The sequence below is a fragment of the Leguminivora glycinivorella genome, chromosome 26, assembly GCF_023078275.1.
Source record: "Leguminivora glycinivorella isolate SPB_JAAS2020 chromosome 26, LegGlyc_1.1, whole genome shotgun sequence".
NCBI classification, from domain to species: Eukaryota; Metazoa; Arthropoda; class Insecta; order Lepidoptera; family Tortricidae; genus Leguminivora; species Leguminivora glycinivorella.
The window spans coordinates 9410264-9435762 of record NC_062996.1 but is presented as its reverse complement, the minus strand read 5'-3'; the positions used below and the strand labels follow the sequence as shown (position 1 = coordinate 9435762).

Here is a 25499-nt window from a genome sequence, read left to right as displayed (position 1 = left end):
ACCATGTGTATACAAAATTTGCATTTAATTCTTTTAGTGGTTGTACACTTTTGAATTGGTCACTCATCGTTAATTCGCTTCTACTCATTTCCTCAAAGGTTGACTGGAAGAGATCCCATTAAGGGATAAGTCCGCCTACATTGTATATTACTGACTCCACTCGGCCCCTATACAAATATATGAATTTGTTTCTTCTATCTAAATTAAGTTCTGTGACTGACTCTGTAACTGTGTCTCTTTTGTTTCCTTTATGTACAATAAAGCTTATACATACATACATACATATACATTACACGTCAGAAACATAAACATTCATTAAAGTAATTCCTATTACTCTAAGAATTAACTTATAAAATTTATAAATGTGTTCTATATATTTACATACACATTATCGCGCTAAATATTACATTTCAAGGAGTTCATTAATGTCATAGAAGGCATTATCAATAAGCCATTTTTTAAATTTATTGTAAAGGTCATTTCTCAAAATTTTGCCACCCCCACCTGTCAATACGTTTATGTTAGAACTTTTTTTTTAGTATACAATATCTTCATAAATAAATTATCAATACATATTAAAAGACAGTTTTTACATAGAGGCCTGATGCTTTGAAATCGATTTATTTTATATTAATGAAATAAATAATAATTGTAACTAAGTTTTGTCGTTCACCTTCCGTGTCCCAACGCGGAGTACTCATGTTTCGAGTTGTTAAAAGTACACAAATTATTAACTTTACTTAACTTTATTGCTGTATTTTATTTGCATATATCCTTAACTTTTAAAACTAGACTATCTGATAATAATATTACACTTATGTTCCAAGTTATTTGGCTTTAAAGTTTGTCCACGGCCGTTTTTGTCGTTGACCTGTCGAGACAAACTCGCAAGCACTGTGCGATCCCTACTCCACCTCTGCCGCCCCACCCCGCATGAATCGAAGCCGCCAGTATCGGCCATCACCTGCAAGCAACGGCACGTGCTCACTACGCCTTGATTAGAAAATAGAAAATTTTAATTACCTCGAACGGGAGTTTGTAACGGGTAAGTAGTCGTTATTCTGTCAATCATAATTTGGTTATTGTTTGAGATACTGCATTAACTGTAACATATGTTTCGTATTTTGTTGCTTAATTTTTAGGCACCTAAATATTTAGTTCGTTCGGCAAATACTTCTTGAGTTTTGGCGAAATAACTGGCATTTTGTCGGTCACCTGTGCATCGTTCACCTGGCTAAAATAGGCAAGTGAACGACATTTTGGGGCAGGGTGACGACAATAATGATAAATTTACCAATCGTAATAATACTTTTTTTACACCTTCAATATTTGTTTTGTGCGTTAAATGAGAAAAGTATTACTGTTATATCGGTTTAGGCTGCATTTCTCAAAGGATTGTTGCTTTTTTACGGTGTGTGTCCTTCACCTGTGCGATAAAGCCAGGTGAATGACTCAGTGACAGGAAACCGACACGTCGATCACTTGTCATAAGCCAGATGAACCATTACGAGGGGCGATCAATCGGATCAATAAGTAATGATAATGAGTATTAAAACATAATCTAGAATATGAGTATCCTTATATTTTTATAATTAAAAGTAACTTTATTTACATATTTTAACTTTTTCATTTGTTTTTTGCCCACTTTAAAAAATGAAATCTTAATTATAGTCTAAATACCATGTCAGTAAGCAAGTGCTTGCTTGAAGTGAAGTCACTTCATTATACTTCAGAGTAGCTATTATATTTCAATTTTATTTAAAGGTCGGGTATAAAATATTAATGGCCCTTATATTGCCTTCAATATGAGGTATGTCACTTTTAGCTTTAAATACACCAATTAAGCAGCACCCTCGGCAATTTGAGGGTTCGGCCAATTTTTATTTGATTGTTTAAAATTTTGTTATTTTAACTAATCAATTTTTTTATATAAAAAAAATTATATTCTTCTTTAATACTTGCTGATGGGCAGGTGAATGACGTCCATATCAGGTGAATGACCACCAAACTACAGGTGATCGACTACGGACGCAGGTTAGCGACGCTTGTCGTTAACTTGTCAAATGTGTCATACAAATTTGTACTAATTTGTCGTTAACCTGCTGCTGTTGTCGATAACCTGTGTATATTTATCCTTCACCTGATCATGATGTCGTTCACCTGAATTTTAATCGATCATAACTTCTAAAATAATTAATTGATATCGGTGCCTTTGACATTTTTGAAATGTTTGAGACGCATTCAAACGATCCCTTCAAAAAAAATTTAAAAATACGACATTTAAAAAAAAAACAAATCTTTCACCTGTCGGTGCCAAAATTTTGAGAAATGGCCTAAAATACATTATCATTGGATATAGCAGTTATTTGTTCGGGGATACAATTATAAATTTTAGGGCCAATAGCATAGGTCGTTTTGGTAGATGTTTCGAGCACACCCCTGTTCCTGTTCCTTAAGCATCTCAAGTTACCAACTCTGTGTGGGAATGTGTCAATGTGGGTTCTTACGAACTTTACAATGTATAAAATATAAATAAATAAATATTGGGGGACACCTTACACAGATCAACTTTGCCCCAAACTAAGCAAAGCTTGTACTATGGGTGCTAAGCGACGATATACATACTTAAATAGATAAATACATACTTATATACATAGAAAACATCCATGACTCGGGAACAAATATCTGTGCTCATCACACAAATAAATGCCCTTACCGGGATTCGAACCCAGGACCGCGGCTCAGCAGGCAGGGTCACTACCGACTGAGCCAGACCGGTCGTCAAATGTTAAAAATATATTGCGATGGTAATGTCATAATTCGTAATGATATAAATAGCTGTCGGGCTGGCGAGCCAGAAGGCACGTTGGCTATTATTCTTACCGCTCGCTTCTGCAACACGAAGACACGACGCCAGTCAGCGGCGACCCCCCAAAATTCTAGACTGTAGCTGACTGTAGTTTAGCGCAGAATGGAAAAGGGCAAAATAACTATTCCGCACTTGTGCTTGAGGAAGAACAAAAGACAATCTTTTAAGTGCAAAACAGATTCCTGTCAACTTAGTGCATACTAATTGAATTTGGGTGTCCCATTTTAGCGACTGGTCGAGTGTAACGCCCAAAAATTTGGCAGAGTTGACTTGCGGAAGGATTGTGTTGTTAATGGTAACCACTAGCGGTCTTGGCGGTCTCCCTCCTAGGTTAAAGTGGAGAACCTGAGTTTTTGACACATTGAGGACGAGCCCATTAACAGAAAACCAATGTAGGACTTATATTGACCGGGATATAGACCGTGATTACCTTTTTGATTTTTGTCGCTCCCGATATTTGAGCTCCCGATATTTCGACGCAGTTGCATGCATCATGATCACGGAAAACTGACGAAATATCGGGAGCTCGACAAAAATCAAAAAGGTAATCACGGTCTATATCCCGGTCAATATAAGTCTAATGAAAATAACCGTGAATCATTCAAAACTCTTAACCAATGTAGGAGTTTATGTACGTCACGGGTGATTGACGTCTCTAAGCTGTCTATGTTCGGAGCGGTTATTATGTCGCAAGCGTCGTCATCAAAAACGTACATATTGCCGTCTACGGCGTCCGGTAAGTCATTTACTTGTAATAAAAAACATAGTTATCATAAATGTCTAATATAACTTGACCTCCAGACATACGGCAATTACTGGTCTTTGCGAATTTTCAAGGTCAAGGCAAGGTGGCAATGCTCGGCGATGTAAACAAACTGATAGACTGTAAATCTAAATTAAATTCAACTTTAGTACAAATTATTAAAGCATAAACTACCAAACGGTATTCTTAAAAGAACTTCTATTAATAGTTAACATTGAAATATTTACTCTAATACATTAAGGGCCAGTTGCATCAACCATATTTGACAGACACATCATCGTCACGCAGCAGAGGTCTATGGAAAACTCACCATACAATAAAATTTAACGAACCCTTTAACGATGACAGACGGTTTGGTGCAATTGACCCTAAGTGAGAGTTTAAATTGCTAATAATAGTTCTGGATTTCCCCACCTCTCATCAAAATAATCGTTGCGTAGTTTCCGATTCGGTTTTTCGGAGAAAGGCTTGCAAAAAGTACCTAATGTATGAAGGGTAACTGTAGATATAATTTCCTTTTAGATATAGAAAGGGACTCTATTTCCTACCTCAGTATGAAATGGAGCACAACTGGTAAAATAATGAGGAGATAATAAATAAGATTTAGGCTTCAAGCAAGCGCTTAACGTGGTACGGTCATGTGATGAGGAGGGCAAGCGCGGATCCAGCTTCGTGCCCAGGGGGGGGGGGGGTCACGTGGTAAAGGCACGGGGCCCCAGGGGGGGGGGTGGTAGTCATGTTACGAAACTAGTATTACGGAAGAGTGTGGAAGAAGAAAAGTGGATGGACTGTGTGATATGTGATATGAAGCGACTGCAAGTGACTGATGAGCATACATCGGGGTTTTGGGAGCGGGAATGATTTACACTAGCCCAAAAAGGGTGAAAACGATGAACAACAGACATTACTATAACATTTCTAGGTACATTTGGAGCCAGATACATAGTCTAATCATATACATAGACACATAGACTGTGTGATATGTGATATGAAGCGACTGCAAGTGACTGATGAGCATACATCGGGGTTTTGGGAGCGGGAATGATTTACACTAGCCCAAAAAGGGTGAAAACGATGAACAACAGACATTACTATAACATTTCTAGGTACATTTGGAGCCAGATACATAGTTTAATCTATATTTCAGTAATTCAAGTTAGGTAGTATACCTAAACAGAGTTATAAATACACAAATTCATTCCCGCTCCCAAAACCCCGATGTATGCTGATGAGATGACGTCCGATAGAGAGGTACCTATACTACCTATGGAAGAAAAAGACATGCTGCGCCGACCTCAAGTAATTGGGATAAGGGCAAGCGAATAGTTAATGATGAGACTTCAAGAATAAAAAAGATTCCGCCTTACAGAATACCGCAGCCAAATAGCACTAGACTTGGCGTAAGTAACACAAAACTTATCCCCTCACTATAGCGAGGAAACTACAACGCAAAAAATGCGTTTATCACTGCTTCCAGGGTGGCTAGCCGAATGGCACAATCGCTCACGAAACGCTCACGAAACGAAGCGCTAGTAGATATCTATCTCTATCGCGCTTGCGTATTGGCGCGACAGAGCCAGCGGCGTATCGCTTTCGTTTGGCGTCGGAGAAATGCCATTCGGCTACGGGGCCAGTAGTTCCACAGGTGGTAAATCATCTTTATTACTAGATTCACCTACTTTTATCAATTTTAAAGCAGTTAATTTGACTTTATTCAAGGTCAAATTACTTTACCCACTAGTGGATAAAATGCGTTTTTACCCGCTGGTATTAAAGGACAAAACACGTGTTTCCGAGCTAGTGAGGGGAAAAATTAATTACATAGAACTAGATTTTTCACAAATGAACGGCCTCGCGTGGTCCACACAGTCGATATCGACTAACGCGTGTTCGGCGGTGCCCAGGCCCCGTAGCCGAATGGCATTTCTCCGACGCCAAACGAAAGCGATACGCCGCTGGCTCTGTCGCGCCAATACGCAAGCGCGATAGAGATAGATATCTACTAGCGCTTCGTTTCGTGAGCGTTTCGTGAGCGATTGTGCCATTCGGCTAGCCACCCAGGCTCCCGCAACGCTCCTCGTTCCAATCGTTGGGCTCCCCTGGCGCCCAGGAGTCGCCAGCGCGGACTTAACTCATCAAAAGAGCTATTTTTAAACAATAGTTATTTGTGACAGTTTCAGTAGTGATGTCACAGTTTCGTTTTCTTTCAACCCCTTATTTGCCAAGAGTGGCACTGAAACCTGAGTAGTTTCATGTGCTCTGCCTACCCCTTCATGGGACACAGGCGTGATTGTATGTATGTATGTATGTATGTATGTAGTTATTTGTGAAGCGGACCACAAGCTCCGATGAACAGTGGCAAATGCCGGGATAACGCAAAGAAGAGGATGATGAGTTATTTGTTCAAGAGAGCAAAGTTGATATTATCATAGAGTGACAATTTTGCTTTTAGTAGCTCTAGTTACCAGCTGTCACCTTTATTTTACTTGACAATAGAGGCCATTGAAAATTTTTGAGCAATTGAGTGGAAGCGAAAGATTCTATAATCAAGAACAAAGCGAGTGGTTTTAATAAATCTTGAGCAAAATAATCTTTAAAATAATTTACTAAAAGTCACGAAATGTAAATGAGTTTGGTCTCTTGGCGCACATACATCTTTTCACCTCAACAGGGCAAACAAGAAGGAACAAACGTAATGCAAAGAGAGGAAATCATTTTATTACAAATACTTAAATGAGAATTGTAACAAGCTGAATATGTACATTTGAATCACGTTCCAAGGATTGACTAAATGACTATGTGTCTCTATATAGTTTTCACGCAATCACGATTTCACGCAATAAAGTACCCTTATTCCATCTGATGTGGAAATAATTACATAGAGCTAGATTTTTCACATATAAACGGTCTCGCGTGGTCCACACAATCAATGTCGACTAATGCGTGCCCGTCGGCGGCGAGGCTCCCGCAACGCTCCTCGTTCCAATCGTTGGGCTCCCCTGGCGCCCAGGAGTCGTAACCAGCTTGGGCCAGCGTTTCACCTGGTTCAAAAAAAATATTAATAACAACACTGGCTTTTCTAAATAGTGTGCCTCACGATTCGCTCACGCTTCATCCACGACGCGTTTATGCATTCTACTACGCACACTTTTTCTAAGTAAATTACAATTGGTCATTTCTCAAAATTTTGCCACCCCCACCTGTCACTACGTTTATGTTAGAACTTTTTTTTTAGTATACAATATCTTCATAAATAAATTATCAATACATATTAAAAGACAGTTTTTACATAGAGGCCTGATGCTTTGAAATCGATTTATTTTATATTAATGAAATAAATAACAATTGTAACTAAGTTTGGTCGTTCACCTTCCGTGTCCCAACGCGGAGTACTCATGTTTCGAGTTGTGTAAAGTACACAAACTATTAACTTTACTTACTTTTATTGCTGTATTTTATTTGCATATATCCTTAACTTTTAAAACTAGAGTATCTGATAATAATATTACACTTATATTCCAAGTTATTTGGCTTTAAAGTTTGTCCACGGCCGTTTTTGTCGTTGACCTGTCGAGACAAACTCGCAAGCACTGTGCGATCCCTACTCCACCTCTGCCGCCCCACCCCGCATGAATCGAAGCCGCCAGTATCGGCCATCACCTGCAAGCAACGGCACGTGCTCACTGCGCCTTGATTAGAAAATAGAAATTTTTAATTATCTCGAACGGGAGTTTGTAACGGGTAAGTAGTCGTTATTCTGTCAATCATAAACTGGTTATTGTTTGAGATAATGCATTAACTGTAACATATGTTTCGTATTTTGTTGCTTATTTTTAGGCACCTAAATATTTAGTTCGTTCGGCAAATACTTTTTGAGTTTTGGCGAAATAACTGCCATTTTGTCGGTCACCTGTGCATCGTTCACCTGGCTAAAATAGGCAAGTGAACGACATTTTGGGACAGGGTGATGACAATAATGATAAATTTACCAATCGTAATAATACTTTTTTTACACCTTCAATATTTTTTTTGTGCGTTAAATGAGAAATTAAGTATTACTTTTATATCGGTTTAGGCTGCATTTCTCAAAGGATTGTTGCTTTTTTGTGGTGTGTGTCCTTCACCTGTGCGATAAAGCCAGGTGAACGACTCAGTGACAGGAAACCGACACGTCGATCACTTGTCATAAGCCAGATGAACCATTACGAGGGGCGATCAATCGGATCAATAAGTAATGATAATGAGTATTAAAACATAATCTAGAATATGAGTATTATAATAATAATAATGAGTATCCTTATATTTTTATAATTATAAGTAACTCTTCTGTGATTTATTTGCATATTTTAATTTTTTCATTTGTTTTTTGCCCCCCTTTAAAAAATGAAATCTTAATTATAGTTTAAATACCGTGTCAGTAAGCAAGTGGTTGCTTGAAGTGAAGTCACTTCATTATACTTCAGAGTAACTATTATATTATAATTTTATTTAAAGGTCGGGTATAAAATATTAATGACCCCTTCCTTGAGATTTGGGCGGCGGTTAAAAACTATTATAATGCTGATGGGCAGGTGAATGACGTCCATATCAGGTGAATGACCACCAAACTACAGGTGATCGACTACGGACGCAGGTTAGCGACGCTTGTCGTTAACTTGTCAAATGTGTCATACAAATTTGTACTAATTTGTCGTTAACCTGCTGCCGTTGTCGATAACCTGTGTATATTTATCCTTCACCTGATCATGATGTCGTTCACCTGAATTTTAATCGATCATAACTTCTAAAATAATTAATTGATATCGGTGCCTTTGACATTTTTGAAATGTTTGAGACGCATTCAAACGATCCCTACAAATCTTTTTTTTAAAATGCGACATTTAAAAAAAAGCAAATCTTTCACCTGTCGGTGCCAAAATTTTGAGAAATGGCCAATTTAATTATTAACAACCCTCAATTAGGCACTTCAGTTTGCTGGATTCAGGACCAAAGCACTGGATTGAACTGCAAAGTCCTTTCAACTGAACGTCTTTACTATAGCAAGAAAGTACGTGAAGCGATTGAAATCGGGAAACATCGTAATTTCAATCAAAATGAAGGGCAAGGGATTTCATCTTCGTGGAATCCAATGATTAGCAAGTGTACCTAAACGTGAGAAAACTTCCCGTCCCATACCATCTGATGTTGTGAGTGTTGTATGTAGGCAGATTGGCAACCCTAGCGTAAAAGTGACTAATGACAATCAAGTGCGGGTAGTTCGAAAAACTCGTACAGCTAGAAGATGTTGATACAACTCCCAGCCAGTCTCCCCTTGACCACGGATGTAATGTCAAATATAAACGTAAGTTTTACGCGATTAAGTCCCGTTTTAATTTAATAATATAAATTACACCTACCGTGAATAGTCACCCACAAGCCCTTCCTCCAATAGCTGAACCCCACATGGGCCCAGATCCACTCACTCTTGATCATCCTCGCCAGGGTCTGAGCTTCATACTCGCTGTTCAGGATAGCCAGGTACCCTCCTTCGCGGGCACAGGTGGCGTATGCCGTCTGCCAGGGTACAAATTCTGTATGGAGCTTGTGGCATGACTTAGTGTGTTTGTTGAATATGTATTCTGTGAAAAGAACAGCTTTCAAGACTAAATCATGGAAGTTGGGCACTATTGATCTTCAAAATTCCCATCCTTCAACATCATGAAAGGCACGTTAGATTGCAGGATAGAATGTTTAAGACCAGCGTGCGTAGCCGAATGGCATTTCTCCGACGCGAAACGAAAACGAAACACGCGTCTGGCTCTGTCGCGCCAATACGCAAGAGCGATAGAGATAGATATCTACAAGCGTTTCGTTTCGTGAGCAATTCGTGAACGTTTGTGTCATTCGGCTACGTACCCTGAGCCTATCATCATCATCCCCCCCTCCAACTGAGGGGTGACTGAAATCTTCTCGAGTCTGAGGCGTAGGGTTAGAGCCGGCGTAGCTCTATTTGACGTTCATAAGCGCATTGTAATATGCCTACTTGGAAAATAAATATTTCATTTCACTTCATTTAATTTCATTGTGTTATCCCGGCATTTGCCACGACTCATGGGAGCCTGGGGTCCTTGGCAACTAATCCCAAGATTTGGTACGCACTAGCTTTTACGAAAGCGATCTGCCAACCCGAAAGGTAAACTAGACCTTATTGGAATTAGTCCGGTTTCCTCACGATGTTTTCCTTCACCGAGAAGCGACTGGCAAATATCAAATGACATTTCGCACATATATTCCGAAAAACTCATTGATACGAGCTGGAACGAAAGTCGCATGTACTTACCGCTAGGCTACACTGAGAGAAAATACAACCAGTTTTCATGTTCGTTCAACAAGTTTTTTGGTTAAAATAGCGCCTACGTGCTCTTTGGTTCAAACAACAAGCTACTTGTCATTTGAATCGGCAATATATTTGAATCAACAAGTCATATTTATAAAAACAACCTGACACATATTGTTTTAAACATACGTTTGGCTGATTCAAACGGATAAACCGCAACAAGTCGAACTTGTTAAATTCACAATGCAAATTTCTCTCAGTGTACCAGCTCTTCTAAGACCTGGGTGGCTAGCCGAATGGCACAAACGCTCACGAAACGCTCACGAAACGAAGCGCTAGTAGATATCTATCTCTATCGCGCTTGCGTATTGGCGCGACAGAGCCAGCGGCGTATCGCTTTCGTTTGGCGTCGGAGAAATGCCATTCGGCTACGGGGCCTGAGCCTATCCTATTAGTTGAGAATCTATACCAGATACCTGTATCAGTAGTTCCACAGAGATTGATTTGGCCCTTCTGCTGTCTCTTATAACAGATATAAGGGTAGACATCATCGCATTTGCTATCAAGCAATAGGCCGTTGCGTTGCATGACGAGACAGTTGTTTCCGTGGTTCACGTTGTCAGGTTCATCAGGCGCCCAGTGTGCTGGCATACATGATATGGGGATACCTAGACATAAAGAGAGTTAGGGGTTGTACACTTTACTTCTGTAATATCTGGGCGACCGAGCTTCGCTCGGTTCTGTTTTGTATCCTTGACATGTGTCGCCATCTAGTTCAAAAATCGACCGAAAGAATTCTGTCTTAACAGTACAACTACTGCACACGAGATGGCGCGCGAAGAAAAACGCATGAAAACTCGAAAATTCGCGTTTTCCGGGACCTAAGGATAAGTTAGACCGATTTTTCACCTCCAAAAACCCCCACATAACAAATTTCAGCGAAATCGTTAGAGCGGTTTCCGAGATCGTCAGTGTAAATAAATATATAAATAAATAAATAAATAAATATACAAGAATTGCTCGTTTAAAAGTATAAGATTACCATAGACTCTATGTCATCTATTGGCAAGTAGCAATACTGATAATTTACGCTAGTTAACGCGTGATTGACGCTAGATATGCAAATAACTTGCATTTACTGTAGGCTTGTGTCGTTCACGAACTATGAACTGTTAGGAATAAAATCCCATCAATGACCGAAATGAACTGAATCTTTCCGTGGTCTGAAAATCGGTCTTTGCTCATTTAGTTCAGTATAGGATCGGCGAGCGCGAGCGGTTTGGATCGAGAACGAATGTGTGACTGCGCCGACCGAGAGCGAGAGCTACTTAGCAAGCAACAAAAAAAGTCAAGTTTTCATATTAAACTTCGGTTACATACAACCTGGAGTGTTACTATCTGTGGACTATTCGTATCATTTTGACACTATTCGGTCCCATTCGTTCTGATCTTTCCGACCGCAGTGGTCGCTGGTCTGGCTGAACTAAATGAGCAAAAGACCTAAAAGAGCGAACTAGTTCGTGGGAGCGATTGAACGAGATCGGAGCGCTCCGATCAACGAACGAAACGGCACAAACCTAATTTACTGATGTATGGAGTTACAACTCTTTCCTTAGTTATGGTATTACTTCGCTAAAATATGCAGGTTTCTTCCTTAGCCACAATGACTTGTCTTGTCACAGACACTAAAAAGAGGCGTTAAATTTGAGAAATGTAGGGCTCAAAGGCCTTTTGTCTCTTTGACGTTCGCAAAACCATCGACGAGTCATAACACTTCAAAATTGATTGAAAATGTAGGGTCGAAGATTTAATTTCCATAGAAAAATTTCGCACCTTTTTTAGTTGCCAAGATTACGTTGACGAAACGTAATTTAAAATTGCAAACGGGACTTAATCGCGTATTTACTATGTTTTAAACACTAACCTCCGCGATTAAGTCCCGTTTGCAATTTTAAATATGTGTAAAAATCGTGAAAGTTTGAATCAGTGAAACGTAATTTATTACGATGTGTGGAAGAAATGAATAAATTCAGAGATTTTATCACGCAACAATTACTATTAAATAGGACAAGTACATACGACATTTTGTCATTGATGGCGCTACAAAATTGGTGGAGAAGCTGGGATACCTTTTATAGAAGTAAAGAATCCTTTAGAGTATAAATCATTGATGCCGGTGAAGATATGCAGCGGTGGCTGACTGCTCGTCAACAAAAGTTGGCTCATTGTTGCTAGTAGGGCATCGTTCTCTGGAGAAGCTAGTTCCGCACCTGTGACAAAATAATATATTTTGTTACATGTAATATTGGCAGCGAGGGCCCAAATTTTAAAAGATAATCTTAAGCGTAGTGATTCAAGTGTTAACGCCCTAGGTGGAAATAATACCATGTGACACATAGGTAATGCTTTTCACATCATGACATCACGTATGGGGAAATTATAAAGTATGAATTATTTTAATTATAAAATAGATTGTATTATGAGCAAACTCATCGGCGACATTCTTGAACAGAAAAATGTTACAGGGAAGAAAGGTACTCTTTGGTGATGGTGATGGGAAAAGTGTATTTTTTAAGGTTCTGTACCTCAAAATAGAAAAACGGAATCCTTATATCACTCGTGCGTCTGTCTGTCCGTCTGTCACAGCCAGTTTCCTCCGAAACTTCTGAACCGATTAGCTATAGACACTTGACATGCTATAGATGTTGGAAAAATCAGCATGCTTTGTAAACTAAAGAAAATGTTAGGTAGCCACATAAACGCACTTAGAACATAATTTAAATGTTTAAATAAAAAGTCAGATGAATGTTCTGGTGCGTTGGGAATTCATTCTTGTTTCGATCCTGCTACTATTAACATCCTAAATTGTATCAGTGTCTTCAGTTCTCCGTTCAAGTAATAAACCATCTTCATAACCAAGTCATCGTTTCCTTCCATCAATAGACACTTGACATGCTATAGACACTTGACATGCTATAGACACTTGACATGCTATAGACACTTGACATGCTACAGATACTTGACATGCTATAGAACCTTGACGTGCTATAGACACTTGACATGCTATAGACACTTGACATGCTATAGACACTTGACGTGCTATAGACACTTGACATGCTATAGACACTTGACATGCTATAGACACGTGACATGATATAGACACTTGACATACCTTCGTCGTAGCAGACCAGACGAGCGACCGCCCAGTTGGAAGGAGTACTATGAAGCTTGAACGATCCGTTTGCATTCTGGTAGAACACATAGTCTTCATCATGTCCTATCATTTTGTCTTTTTCTGTCATGTTCTCTTTTATTGGTGAATCAGATAGTTCATAGTTCTCATGGTTTCTGGTCTTTCGCTGCTGAGGTTTCTCCGTGTCTTGTATTTCTTTGATTTTCTGTATATCTGATAAAGATTCATCTTTTAATTGGTCGACTGGGGAGGCATCTGAAATACATTCATTAATGATGTTAAAATTGCCAAAATTCTAAAATATGCTTGTCAACCGCTTCATTTCAATACAGAAATATTAGAAGGTCCTGACTTGGTTGTTCACTTACCTGTACATACATACATACATACATATAATCACGCCTGTATCCCATAAAGGGGTAGACAGAGCACATGAAAACTACTAAAGTTTCAGTGCAATAACAGGTTGCCAGCCTCTCGCCTACGTCACAATTTAACCCATATTCCACAGTCGCCTTCTACGACACCCACGGGAAGAAAAGGGGTGGTGAAATTCTTAACCCGTCACCACACAGGGTTATTTTACCTAATACAGATACCTATGTATTAGGTAAAATAACAAAAAAAAATATAAAGTCAGGTAAATGATTTAAATAGTGTGATCAAATCATCATCAAAGTCATCCTCCTTGCGTTTTCCCTGGCCTGGAGCCTGGAGTCCGCTTTGACAACCAATCCCAAGATTTGGCGTAGGTACGAGTTTTACGAAAGCGACTGCCATCTGACCTTCCAACCCGAAGGGTAACTAAACTAGGCCTTATTGAAATTAGTCCGGTTTCTCACGATGTTATAGGAAACAACTTTTATTATGGGAACAACCTAAAATTGCGACAATAATAAGGACTTAGTTGGGAAACCGGACCAATGAGGTCCAGGTAATAGCCCTTAGTGACAGTTGTTAACAAAAATTAACTTGATGTCAGTTTTATGACGACAAATTAAGAATCAAATTTGTCTAAAAACCAAGTTTTTTCATGTTCTAAATATAGATTATTGCTTATAGTTTATGTAATTAACACAAAAGCAATATTTTTATTGAAATTTCATGCTTAAAACTGGCATCGAGTTAATTTTTGTTAACAACTTTCACTAATTTTCAGTCCCAATTTATGAAAATACCCCTATGCAAAATTTGAACGGTAGTTTTTTCTTTCAACCTGTATTTAAATACATACCTGCAGTGGCAATAAGGATAACCACAGACAGACAAACAGTAATTGTAAACATGTCTACACCACACGAGACAAAAACACCAAATGCGATAAGAATGTTCAAAGGCGTCTGATAAAGTCTGATTCTCCTTTATTAGCATATTTTCCTTAATAACGAGTTGATGAAGGAAAAAAACATACGTAACGTTGGAGGTCAGTTTAATATGTAGTTATACGCGATTAAGTCCCGATTTAATAGTTATTTGTTATACAAGGGGGCAAAGTTGTATTTTAACGCCGAGTGTGGAATTGAAAAACGAGCTAGTGGAAGGATTCTATAGTTGAACCACGAGCGAAGCGAGTGGTTCGAGAATAGAATGCTGAACTTGCGAATTTTTTAACACACGAGAAGTAAAATACATTTGCACCCGAGTGAAACACAAAACTTTTCCCCTCACTATAGCGAGGAAACTACAACGCAAAAAATGCGTTTAACACTGCTTCCAGTAGTTCCACAGGTGGTAAATCATCTTTATTACTAGATTCACCTACTTTTATCAACTTTAAAGCAGTTAATTTGACTTTATTCAAGGTCAAATTACTTTACCCACTAGTCGATAAAATGCGTTTTTACCCGCTGGTATTGAAGGACAAAATACGTGTTTCCGAGCTAGTGAGGGGAAAAAATAATTGTGTAATAATCGTGAAAGTTTAAGGGCTGGTTGCATCAAACTGTCTGTCACCGTTAAATCGTTCGTTAAATTTTATTGTATGGGAAGTTCCATAGCCATCTGCTGCGTGACGATGATGTGTCTGTTAAATGTGGTTGATGCAACTGGCCCTAAATCAGTGATATGTGCAATCGGACGATAACTAGTTAATATTTGCATTTATTGATATTCAGTTTAATAGATTTGACGACCGGTCTGGCCTAGCGCGTAGTGACCCTGCCTGCTACGCCGCGGTCCCGGGTTCGAATCCCGGTAAGGGCGTTTATTTGTGTGATGAGCACAGATATTTGTTCCTGAGTCATGGATGTTTTCTATGTATGTAAGTATGTATTTATCTATTTAAGTATGCATATCGTCGCTTAGCACCCATAGTACAAGCTTTGCTTAGTTTGGGGCTAAGTTGATCTGTGTAAGGTGTCCCCAATATTTATTTATTACTTATTTATTTATTATTATTTAATGTATGGGGGTTGTATGATCTTCTTATGTCTACATACATACATACATACATACAATCATGCCTGTATCTTTATGGGATACAGAGGTAGGCAGAGCACATGAAACTACTCGTTTCAGTGCCACTCTTGGCAAATAAGGGGTTGAAAGAAAACGAAACTGTGACATTGTAGTGACAGGTTGCCAGCCTCTCGCCTACGCCACAATTTAACCCATATCCCACAGTCGCCTTCTACGACACCCACGGGAAGAAAGGGGGGGGCCGGGGGGAGGGGGGGTCTTATGTCTATTCTATGCTTATACTATGTGGGTGCTAGGCTACGATATTTATTTACACTATATTAACACCCGAAAACGTGCGAAACCGAGCCGTATAGTATCCAATATTTCTAGTTGTTACTTTTCTTAATTCCTCAGTATTTTGATATCCCCTTATTCATAAACGTACTCTAAAGTTATCAAACAGATAAAGTTCGTTTGTCCTTTTCTATCACACCAATACGTCGGAAAGGGACAAACGAACTTTATCGGCTTGAACACTTTAGAGTACGTTTATGAATAAGGGGGATAGTATATCTATTAGAATTCACGAATATTATTTTAAACAATCTATTGTATAATTGTCTAAATTTAAATAACAAACATTATACAAGGATGTGACGTCCCAAATTTCATGCCATTTATAGTTCTGAAGATTCTTAAACATAGTCATTGTCTAGGATTAAGTCTACGATCTACGTCTATTCATCTTCAAACTCAATGCTTCATTTGAAAATAATATTTTAAATAAGTCAAAAAACCTTAGTCGAATTTGAAGATCTTGAAAAGTTTTGACTAGAATTCTGTTCTACTCGATTCACCGTGCAACGTGTTTTAATACTTTTAATATTCGCGAAACGAGTGTTTTTTTTATCAAAATGAAAGTGTTTGTGTGTTTTGTGCTAATTTTGTTTGTGACATGTGTTTATAGCATACACGAAGGTAACTTTTACCAGACGCTTTTAAGTCTCTCTAACTTACCCTAATTTCTTAAGAGGGGGTCGTACGAAATCCTCAAAAATTCATTCGGCGTTTAACAAATGCTGCTCACATCTCTCAATAAAATGAAACAAAATAAATGTAGTTATTATCTTAAAGAGTGTGTCTACAACAACTATTCAGAATCTCCAATTCTTAACGGTATCCATACTAATATTATAAATGAGAAAGTGTGTGTGTCTGTTTGTGTGTCCGTCTTTCACGGCAAAACGGAGCGACGAATAGACGTGATTTTTTTGAGTGGAGATAGTTGAAGGGATGGAGAGTGACATAGGCTACTTTTTATTTCTTTCTAACGCGAGCGAAGCCGCGGGAAAAAACTAGTAATAAATAAACCCACGCAAAGTTGACCTAAAATGAGAAAAACGGATGTCGGCGTTTAGTAAACTTTGTAAAAAAAATCAATACTTTGGTTATAACATTAAGTGATTCTGAAAGCCAGATAAATGGACTACAAGTTATGGGGTTTTTTATATTTTCCCTCTTAAAGGATTAGGGAATGATGATTATCAAATCCTTCGTCTATCACATATATAAGAATCACCCTTGAGAATTAAAATTTAAAGAAAGCTAGTGTTTTTTAAAAAACCTTATGGGAAAAAAATGGCCGACGGGCCGAACTAGGTAATAAGCAGACATAAACGTCGATACCAAGTAATACCAACTCTACATTATGCCAATGTTTCATCCTTGAGACTAACCTAACCACAAAATGAAAATAATATTGTCTTCGGTTACCGCGATAGTTACTCATGAAATAAAACTATGGAAACGGATTAAATCGCGTATAATGAACTTAAAATACACGTCGGGATGTATTTTAAGTTCATTATACGCGATTTAATCCGTTTCCATAGTTTTATTTCATGCACAAAATGAAAATTTGAACCCCCGACCGCGACATAGTAGACCGATTTTCATGAAACATGATAAGAACACTTCCGACTTACTCAGCTTTCAGACAAATAAAACTAAATCCAAATCGGTTCATCCGTTCGGGAGCTACGATGCCACAGACAGACACACACACAAAATTTGCTTATATTGTTTACACATTACCTATTAGAGTACGTAAATAATCTACATTTTTTTTTCTTTTTGCACAGACCGGATACCCCGTAAAAAACCCGACGGTAAACCTGAGGCACTGAAGACAGTTATGAAAAATTTGGAGAGAGTCCTGGGTATGTAGTCAAATGCACAAATGCTTACGTTAAATATCGTTTTCGGTGCCCGATTGATATTCCGAAATAAAATACGCCGATTTTCGTTACGCCGACAACGATTCGCCGACGTCTGTTTTGGCCGAATAACGATTGGAAGATTCTCATTTCGCATAATATTCGTTCGTAAACGAAGTCGGTAGGCAGAAATTTGATACGCCGATTTACTTTTCGACGAATAATCATTTAGTGATTGTAAAAATTGGCCGACACAGAATTGGTCGAAACACAATAGGTCGAGTGATCATTTGTTTTTTTTTTGGTGAGTTGACTGGAGCCTGGAATTTGCGTACAAAGTGTTCTGCGGATTCAAAAATCTAGTTGTTAGATCGTTTATAAGATTAATTCACATTTATTTGTCGTAGAAGTCGACTGTGAGGTATGGGTTAAATTGTGGCGTTGCCACTGCAATGTCACAATCTGGACTTCTTTCAACTTCTTTTGCCAAGATTGGCACTGAAACTTAGTAGTTAATGTGCTCTAGCTACCCCTTTATGGGCTACAGGCGTGATTATATGTATGTATATGTACGTAAGAAAAAAAGTGTCTATTAAGTGCGTAATTTTTTTTACAACAGCGACAATTTATTCGTCCGAAAATATTTTAACAATGTATAAAATGTGAAACGTTATTCGACTAAACGTGGCCTAAACGAACATATTACTTTGCTAAATGAAAAATGTCCAATAATAGTTCGGATAATTTGCACAGAAGCGAACTGAACTGTATGCGAACCAAGATTCTACGTAACGTTATTCGACCAAAAGTGACAGCGATAGTTTGATTATTCGGCTAAATGGCATTCGGCGAATCGTTGTCGGCGAATCAATAATCGGCTAAAAAATTGTCGGAGAATCATTAGGTAGCCATCGTTTTCACATCACCATTTCGAAAAGGGTTCTTTTTCTCTGCTAGGAGGGGTGCAAAGTGGGACTTTTCTTCCCAGCTATGAGGGAGCAAAGTAATACTTTTCTGTTCATGGACTCATTTTTAGGGTTCCGTAGTCAACTAGGAACCCTTATAGTTTCGCCATGTCTGTCTGTCCGTCCGTCCGCGGATAATCTCAGTAACCGTTAGCACTAGAAAGCTGAAATTTGGTACCAATATGTATATCAATCACGCCAACAAAGTGCAAAAATAAAAAAATGGAAAAAAATGTTTTATTAGGGTACCCCCCCTACATGTAAAGTGGGGGCTGATATTTTTTTTCATTCCAACCCCAACATGTGATATATTGTTGGATAGGTATTTAAAAATGAATAAGGGTTTACTAAGATCGTTTTTTGATAATATTAATATTTTCGGAAATAATCGCTCCTAAACGAAAAAAAGTGCGTTCCCCCCCCCCCCTCCAACTTTTGAACCATATGTTAAAAAAATATGAAAAAATCACAAAAGTAGAACTTTATAAAGACTTCCTAGGAAAACTGTTTTGAACTTGATAGGTTCAGTAGTTTTTGAGAAAAATACGGAAAACTACGGAACCCTACACTGAGCGTGGCCCGACACGCTCTTGGCCGGTTTTTTTCTCTGCTAGGAGGGGTGCAAAGTGGGACTTTTCTTCCCAGCTATGAGGGAGCAAAGTAATACTTTTCTGTTCATGGACTCATTTTTTTAATGTTTACATACAATTTTATTATGTTAATATAACATTCATACTAATATTATAAATGGGAAAGTGTGTGTGTGTCTGTTTGTTTGCCCGTCCTTCACGGCAAAATGTTGAAGGGATGGAGAGTGACATAGGCTACATTTTGTCTCTTTCTAACGTGAGCGAAGCCGCGGGCAAAAACTAGTATGTATATGACATGTAAAACAATTGACATGTAAAATTTGTAATTTTATGAATAAACGGATATGAATATGAATATAATCTACTTCTTAGGTACCTACATACTCGTTTTGTTTTTGCACAGACCAGATACCCCGCAAAAAGCTAAAGAAAACTGGACCACTGAAGATGGTTATCAAACCTACGGAAAGAGTCCTGAAGCCTTCGACGGGAATTGTGGATATGCTAATATCTATGGGAAATAAAGGTAATATTATATACTGTATCAAAATCACTGAAAATGACGCGAAATTCAAAATTTCTTTACGAATGAAGTGCGTTTTCACATTATCCGATCCGATATCAGACCGATATCCGGTGTACCCTCGTTTCGCCGACAAACTTGTCATCGAATATCATTTCATCGACAACAAATCATCGAAAGTTTAGTTCGAGTAAAATTGTTTTGAGTAATTTTGTTTCAACCACTATTTATTTGAAATTTTCTTAGTTATTATAAATACTATTCAACTAATATTTCTTCATCGCTGATTCGTTACTTCAAATAGCAGAACTACAAAACATCGCAATTCATTTATTCGACGTATTATTACAACATAGAAATAAGTTCCCCGTGTGGTGACGGGTTAAGAATTTCACCACCCCCTTTCTTCCCGTGGGTGTCGTAGAAATCTACTGTAGGATATGGGTTAAATTGTGGCGTAGACGAGAGGCTGGCAACCTGTCACTGCAATGTCACCGTGAATTGTCAAAAGTGGCACTGAAAATTGACTAGTTGCATGTGCTCTACCTACCCCTTTTGTCATACCTACAAGCGTGATTTAAATTTAAATTTCAATAAACTAACCACAAAATTAAAATTTTGATAAAATCCCCGACCGCGACATAGTAGACCGATTTTCATGAAACATTGCCTAAGACCACTCCCGACTAACTCAGCTTTCAAACAAAAAAAATCTAAATCGGTTCATCCGTTTGGGAGCTATGCCACAGACAGACACACACACAAATAGACAGACAGACACTTCAAACTTATAACACCCCGTCGTTTTTGCGTCAGGGGTTAAATACAAAACTAAACTTATTGGGTTTGATCACTCACCCCTCGATCATATCTTGTTTTATACGTTCCAGAACCTCAACCACAGAACCTGACTCCAGCTCAAGAGTACATCTCTTACGAGTACGTGGCGGCAAATGGGTCTATGAAGCTACATCGCACTCCCGCCACCTGGAATGACGCTCGACTGAAGTGCTACGATGAAGGTAGGACTTTACCTTCCATATTTTAAACTTTAAAGCATTTTTTTTAACCGCCGCACCCAAATCTCAAGGAAGGTGGTTCTCAATTCGTCTGTATGTTTTTTTTTTTATTTTTTTTTTTTATGTTTGTTCCACTATATCTCCGTCGTTAATGGACCGATTTTGAAAATGTGTTTTTGATCGAACAGATTGGTCCCATTTTTATCAGAATCCAGTTCTGATGATGGGATGCTGGAGAAATCGAGGGAACTCCTCAAATCAGAAAGGCATACATATGGTGATTTTTGTGTTTTTATAAAAACAGCATGCATTTAGCTATTTACGTACAGAACAGTGACATTTGGTGCAGTGGAACTGCTGATGATGGTCAGAACAGAACTCCTCAAATCTGAACGGCACACTTATAGTGACTTTGGTATTTTTATAAGAACAGCATGCACTTACGTCCAGAACAGTGACATTTGGTGCAGTGGAACTGCTAATGATGATATCTACGAGCGTTTCGTGAGCGTTTCATTTCGGCTACGTAGACAGCGGTGTTTCGGTGGCGTTTCGCGTCGCAGAAATGCCATTCTACTTCGGGGCCAGTCCCATTTTAACTTGGCCGCAATATTGAAGCGTAGCTTAGCTTTAGAACACCGCTTAAATAAAGCTAAATTTGGAAACTAATTTTGCCCCAGGAGCAGAACTGGCGTCCCCAGAGACCGAAGCCTTAGTAACGACCATGAGTAGAATACTCCGGACCAGCAAACCGCCGATACTACAAGTGTTCACAGGCGTCAACGACTTGTTCAGCAAGGGATACTTTACTTCTCTGAAAGGTAAGGCTGTTGAATTAAGACGTTCTCAATCTATTGCCTCTTTTAAATCAAACCTTAAAGAATACTATCTTTCCCTTTCTTAGATTTAATTAGAATAATAATAATAAAATACTTTATTGCACACTACAGAAGAAAAAAGAAACATAATTCAGAACAGATACAACGTGGTAGGTAACAACAGGCGGTCTTATCGCTAAAACAGCGGTCTCTTACAGACAACCTTCAGATAGTCGAGTGGCGATCGAAATAAAATTTACGGGTGGTGCAAAAAAAAAAGAATAACAGAAGGCTAGACCTAACTAGAGATAAACCTTTTTATATATGTATTTATGTGTGTATGGAATCGACAACTTGCAAACCTTATTAAGATAGTTGCTCAATTAGTTTATATTTGGTACAGTTTTGTAATCCATCCTCATTATCACGTCACATTGTTAAATCTGTTGTCTTGTGTCAATTGTCATCTTTAGTTCATGTAACGTCCGTTGGCGCTAGTACACGAGCGTTTAATGTCACGCCACGCTATATCCGACCGGACTGATTCAGGTTCGGTCGCTATCAAAACATAAAGTCCGTCTAGCCATGTTTTTATTCTTGTCATGTTTTTTATTTTTAAATTATGCTTTTTTTGTTCCTTTTGTTTCTTCTTTTGTATGTTATGTTACCTTCCGTGATTTTTCTCACTTAATGGTCTCACCGGAAGACCAGCGCTGGAAGTCGCCAGCAATATGCTGAGGTGAAGCCATTTCGTGGCACTTTATTACTATTTTATGTCAGTGTAAAATTGTTTATTATCTGTGTGCTTTCGAATAAAAATATTCTATTCTATTCTATTCTATTCTTATGTTTAAGGTTATACTTATTTATGTATGTCTATTTGAATGAGTGTTTTGTGTTGTTTGGTTGTATTTAAATTCTACTTCTCATATTTTTTAGAGCCACCTACCATATATTCTGATTATATTAACTCCAGTACCCAAAGGTTGTCTGGAAGAGATCGCTCTTAAGCGATAAGACCGCCTGTTGTTATTACCTCTGTTTAATTTGTTTTGTTTCTTGTGTATTACTTGTAAACTATGTGAGGTGTGCAATAAAGAGTATTGTATTGTATTGTATTGTATTGTAAAGGTAAGTTTCTATCATAGAGGAATAACTAAGGGAAGAGTTGTAATTGTGACATCTAGCGATAATCACGCGTCAAATAGCGTAAATTATCAGTACCACTACTCGACACTTAAAGCACAGTATAAGAGTACTTTCGTACAGTATGGCCACTCCCGCTCCCCGCTGAAAGCGCCGCCCACTCCCTCTCGGTTACCTCACAGTTACCGCCTGTCAAAAACGCGAACAGTCGACCTGTCATATCTCACTCATACAAGCATGGTACGCTTTCACCTACACGAGTTTAGACTGTGTTAAGAACGCGCCTTTTTCATATATTTGATCGCCAGTGTCCGAGATGTGCTTAAAGTTTGTAACATGGTACAAATTTAAATGATTTGACGTAAAAATTTCTTGTTTAAGTTATTTTTCATCACACCCGCACTTTAAATGTGCTAGTGCACGCAGGCGGAGCGTGAGTTACAGAAAAATCGTTCTCCCAAAGGAATAATGAAATTTCTCGTACCGTACTTAACTTTTTTACATCTATTACATATTTTTTACATTACGAGTGTGATGAAAAACATTGTGTGTAACTCGGGGAGTATGAATATTACTAACAAGCCGTCGCGATTTAACTTACTCTCGTTAGTAATATTCAACTTCCTCCCCTTGTTGCACAATGTACTACAATATTATGAGTTATGACTACCCAAAAGCTCATTGTGAGGGGTTTTACTAAACTAGTCAACTTTACAAAAGAAACGTCGCAAGTTTTTTTACAATTCTTGTCATCCGCAGGCATTCCGCTGAAAAAAATGCCGCCAATTTGGATACCCAGAGATCCAAGCAATGTCAACCAGTTCGGCAACTGTCTGGCCATGCAGCGCAGCGGTCGTGGGCGGACGCTGCTTGACAGCAGATGTGAGGAGAAGTTACCTTTCATCTGCTATAAGAGAGATCCGCCTAGCCAGTTCAAATTGTGTGGGACTATGGACACAGGTGAGTCAGGCTAGGGTACCTAACCATAGAGGAATAACTATCAGAAGAGTTGTAGAAAGGAGCGAAGAGCCGAGTAGTGACAATGACAGCAAAGCGATCCGTGTGATCCGATCGCAACCGAACTAAAACCGACTGACTCGGACCGAGAGCGCGCGAAAACGGCCGATGACCTCTCGGCTAGTACGAGCGAGCGTTACTCTACGCCATATGCACAATTTGTCTCTCGCTCTCTCGGTGTACTACTGTCCTAAATGTCCTAAAAGAACGAACTAGTACACTTCGGAGATCATACTACTTGGGAGCGATCTTTTCAGGGAACGAGCAGGCACAATACACCACACATAGATGGCGCCAAAAAAAATGTCTTGTAGCTTTCGATTATACTTGTAGATGGCGTTAAGTGTCACTTTTGACAAAACTAGATTTATAGCTCGAGAGACATCAAATGTGAGATTTCACGAGAACATTTGGCACTGGTCCCACCGCGAGCTAGTAAGCTATGAGCTATCAGCTATAAAAGCAAACAAAAGATAATCACTCCCGTGCAAATAAAAGAGACACGGCGATGTTTATAGTTACTCGCCCAGCGGTGAGCTATTAAAATCGCCGTGTCTCTTTTATTTGCACGGGGCTGCTAATCTTTTGTTCGTTTTTATAGCCAATAGCTCATAGCTTACTAGCTCGCGATGGGACCAGTGCCTTTAGCATAAATGGTGCAGCACCCTCTATGTAACAGTGGTCTATTTTGACTTATTGAAAACTAATTTACTACACATTTTACAGAATACATCTACGACAAACTCACGAAGACCTGCCACAAGATTCACAAACAACTCGTGTCCTGGCATGTAGCATACGCCACTTGTGTTGCTGAGGGATCGTACCTGGCTATCATAAACAGCGGACATGAAGCTGTGACGTTAGCTCGACGGTTCAAGAGCTTCTCCAAAACAGCCCATGTGGGGTTCAGTTATTGGAGGAAGGATTTATGGATGACTATCCATGGTATGTTGTTCGCCTCATCATCATCCTCCTTGCGTTATCCCGGCATTTTCCACGGCTCATGGGAGCTTGGGGTCCGCTTTGACAACTAATCCCAAGATTTGGCGTAGGCACTAGTTTTTACGGAAGCGACTGCCATCTGACCTTCCAACCCGTAGGGACAAAAAAAAAACTAAATCTAAATCGGTTCATCCGTTCAGACAGACATACACCCCGTCTTATAACACCCCGTCGTTTTTGCGTCGGGGGTTAAAAAAGGGGTGTTATAAGTTTGACGTGTCTGTCTGTGTGTGTGTCTGTCTGTGGCATCGTAGCTCCCGAACGGATGAACCGATTTAGATTTAGTTTTTTTTATCTGAAAGCTGAGTTAGTCGGGAGTGCTCTTAGCCATGTTTCATGAAAATCGGTCAACTATGTCGCGGTCGGGGGTTTTTCCAAAATTTTAATTTTGCGGTTATTTATGTAACCAGGTGAAAGTATAGAGGAAGCTGGCTACGCTTCTTGGGCGTCTGGTGAGCCGAGCGACGATGGCAGCGAGGAGCCTTGCGGGGACCTCGCGTCGGACGGCGAGGGGTTAGTCGGTGCCCACTGTGCACACAAGAACCCGTTTATTTGTGAACGAGATGGTTCTATGTAATATTAAGATAGTAAAAACTGTTTTTGTTCATGATTCTTTTATTTATGCGTCCTAAAACCCATAGGATCTAAGTTGTAGTAAG

At 38.9% G+C, this 25499-nt stretch overlaps 2 protein-coding genes across 4 annotated transcripts; one reads left to right on the top strand and one right to left on the bottom strand.

Moving 5' to 3' along the window:
• Positions 1 to 6328: 6328 nt before the first annotated feature.
• Positions 6329 to 14476, bottom strand: LOC125239820. Of its 2 annotated transcripts, XM_048147527.1 has the most exons (6): positions 14376 to 14476; positions 13121 to 13396; positions 12078 to 12218; positions 10425 to 10616; positions 9029 to 9250; positions 6329 to 6673 (listed from the first exon to the last, which is right to left on the bottom strand). In XM_048147527.1, the coding sequence occupies exons 1-6, from the start codon at positions 14425 to 14427 to the stop codon at positions 6507 to 6509; spliced, it is 1050 nt and encodes a 349-aa protein (XP_048003484.1). In that variant the 5' UTR covers positions 14428 to 14476; the 3' UTR covers positions 6329 to 6506. The 2 variants fall into 2 exon arrangements, with proteins under 2 accessions (XP_048003484.1, XP_048003485.1); XM_048147528.1 differs by lacking the exon at positions 10425 to 10616.
• Positions 14477 to 16372: 1896 nt separating this feature from the next.
• LOC125240025 (tetranectin-like) lies at positions 16373 to 25499 on the top strand. Of its 2 annotated transcripts, XM_048147844.1 has the most exons (7): positions 16373 to 16519; positions 17683 to 17760; positions 20726 to 20857; positions 21535 to 21675; positions 23578 to 23778; positions 24562 to 24783; positions 25251 to 25499. In XM_048147844.1, the coding sequence occupies exons 1-7, from the start codon at positions 16456 to 16458 to the stop codon at positions 25415 to 25417; spliced, it is 1005 nt and encodes a 334-aa protein (XP_048003801.1). In that variant the 5' UTR covers positions 16373 to 16455; the 3' UTR covers positions 25418 to 25499. The 2 variants fall into 2 exon arrangements, with proteins under 2 accessions (XP_048003801.1, XP_048003802.1); XM_048147845.1 differs by lacking the exons at positions 16373 to 16519; positions 17683 to 17760 and adding an exon at positions 19721 to 19838.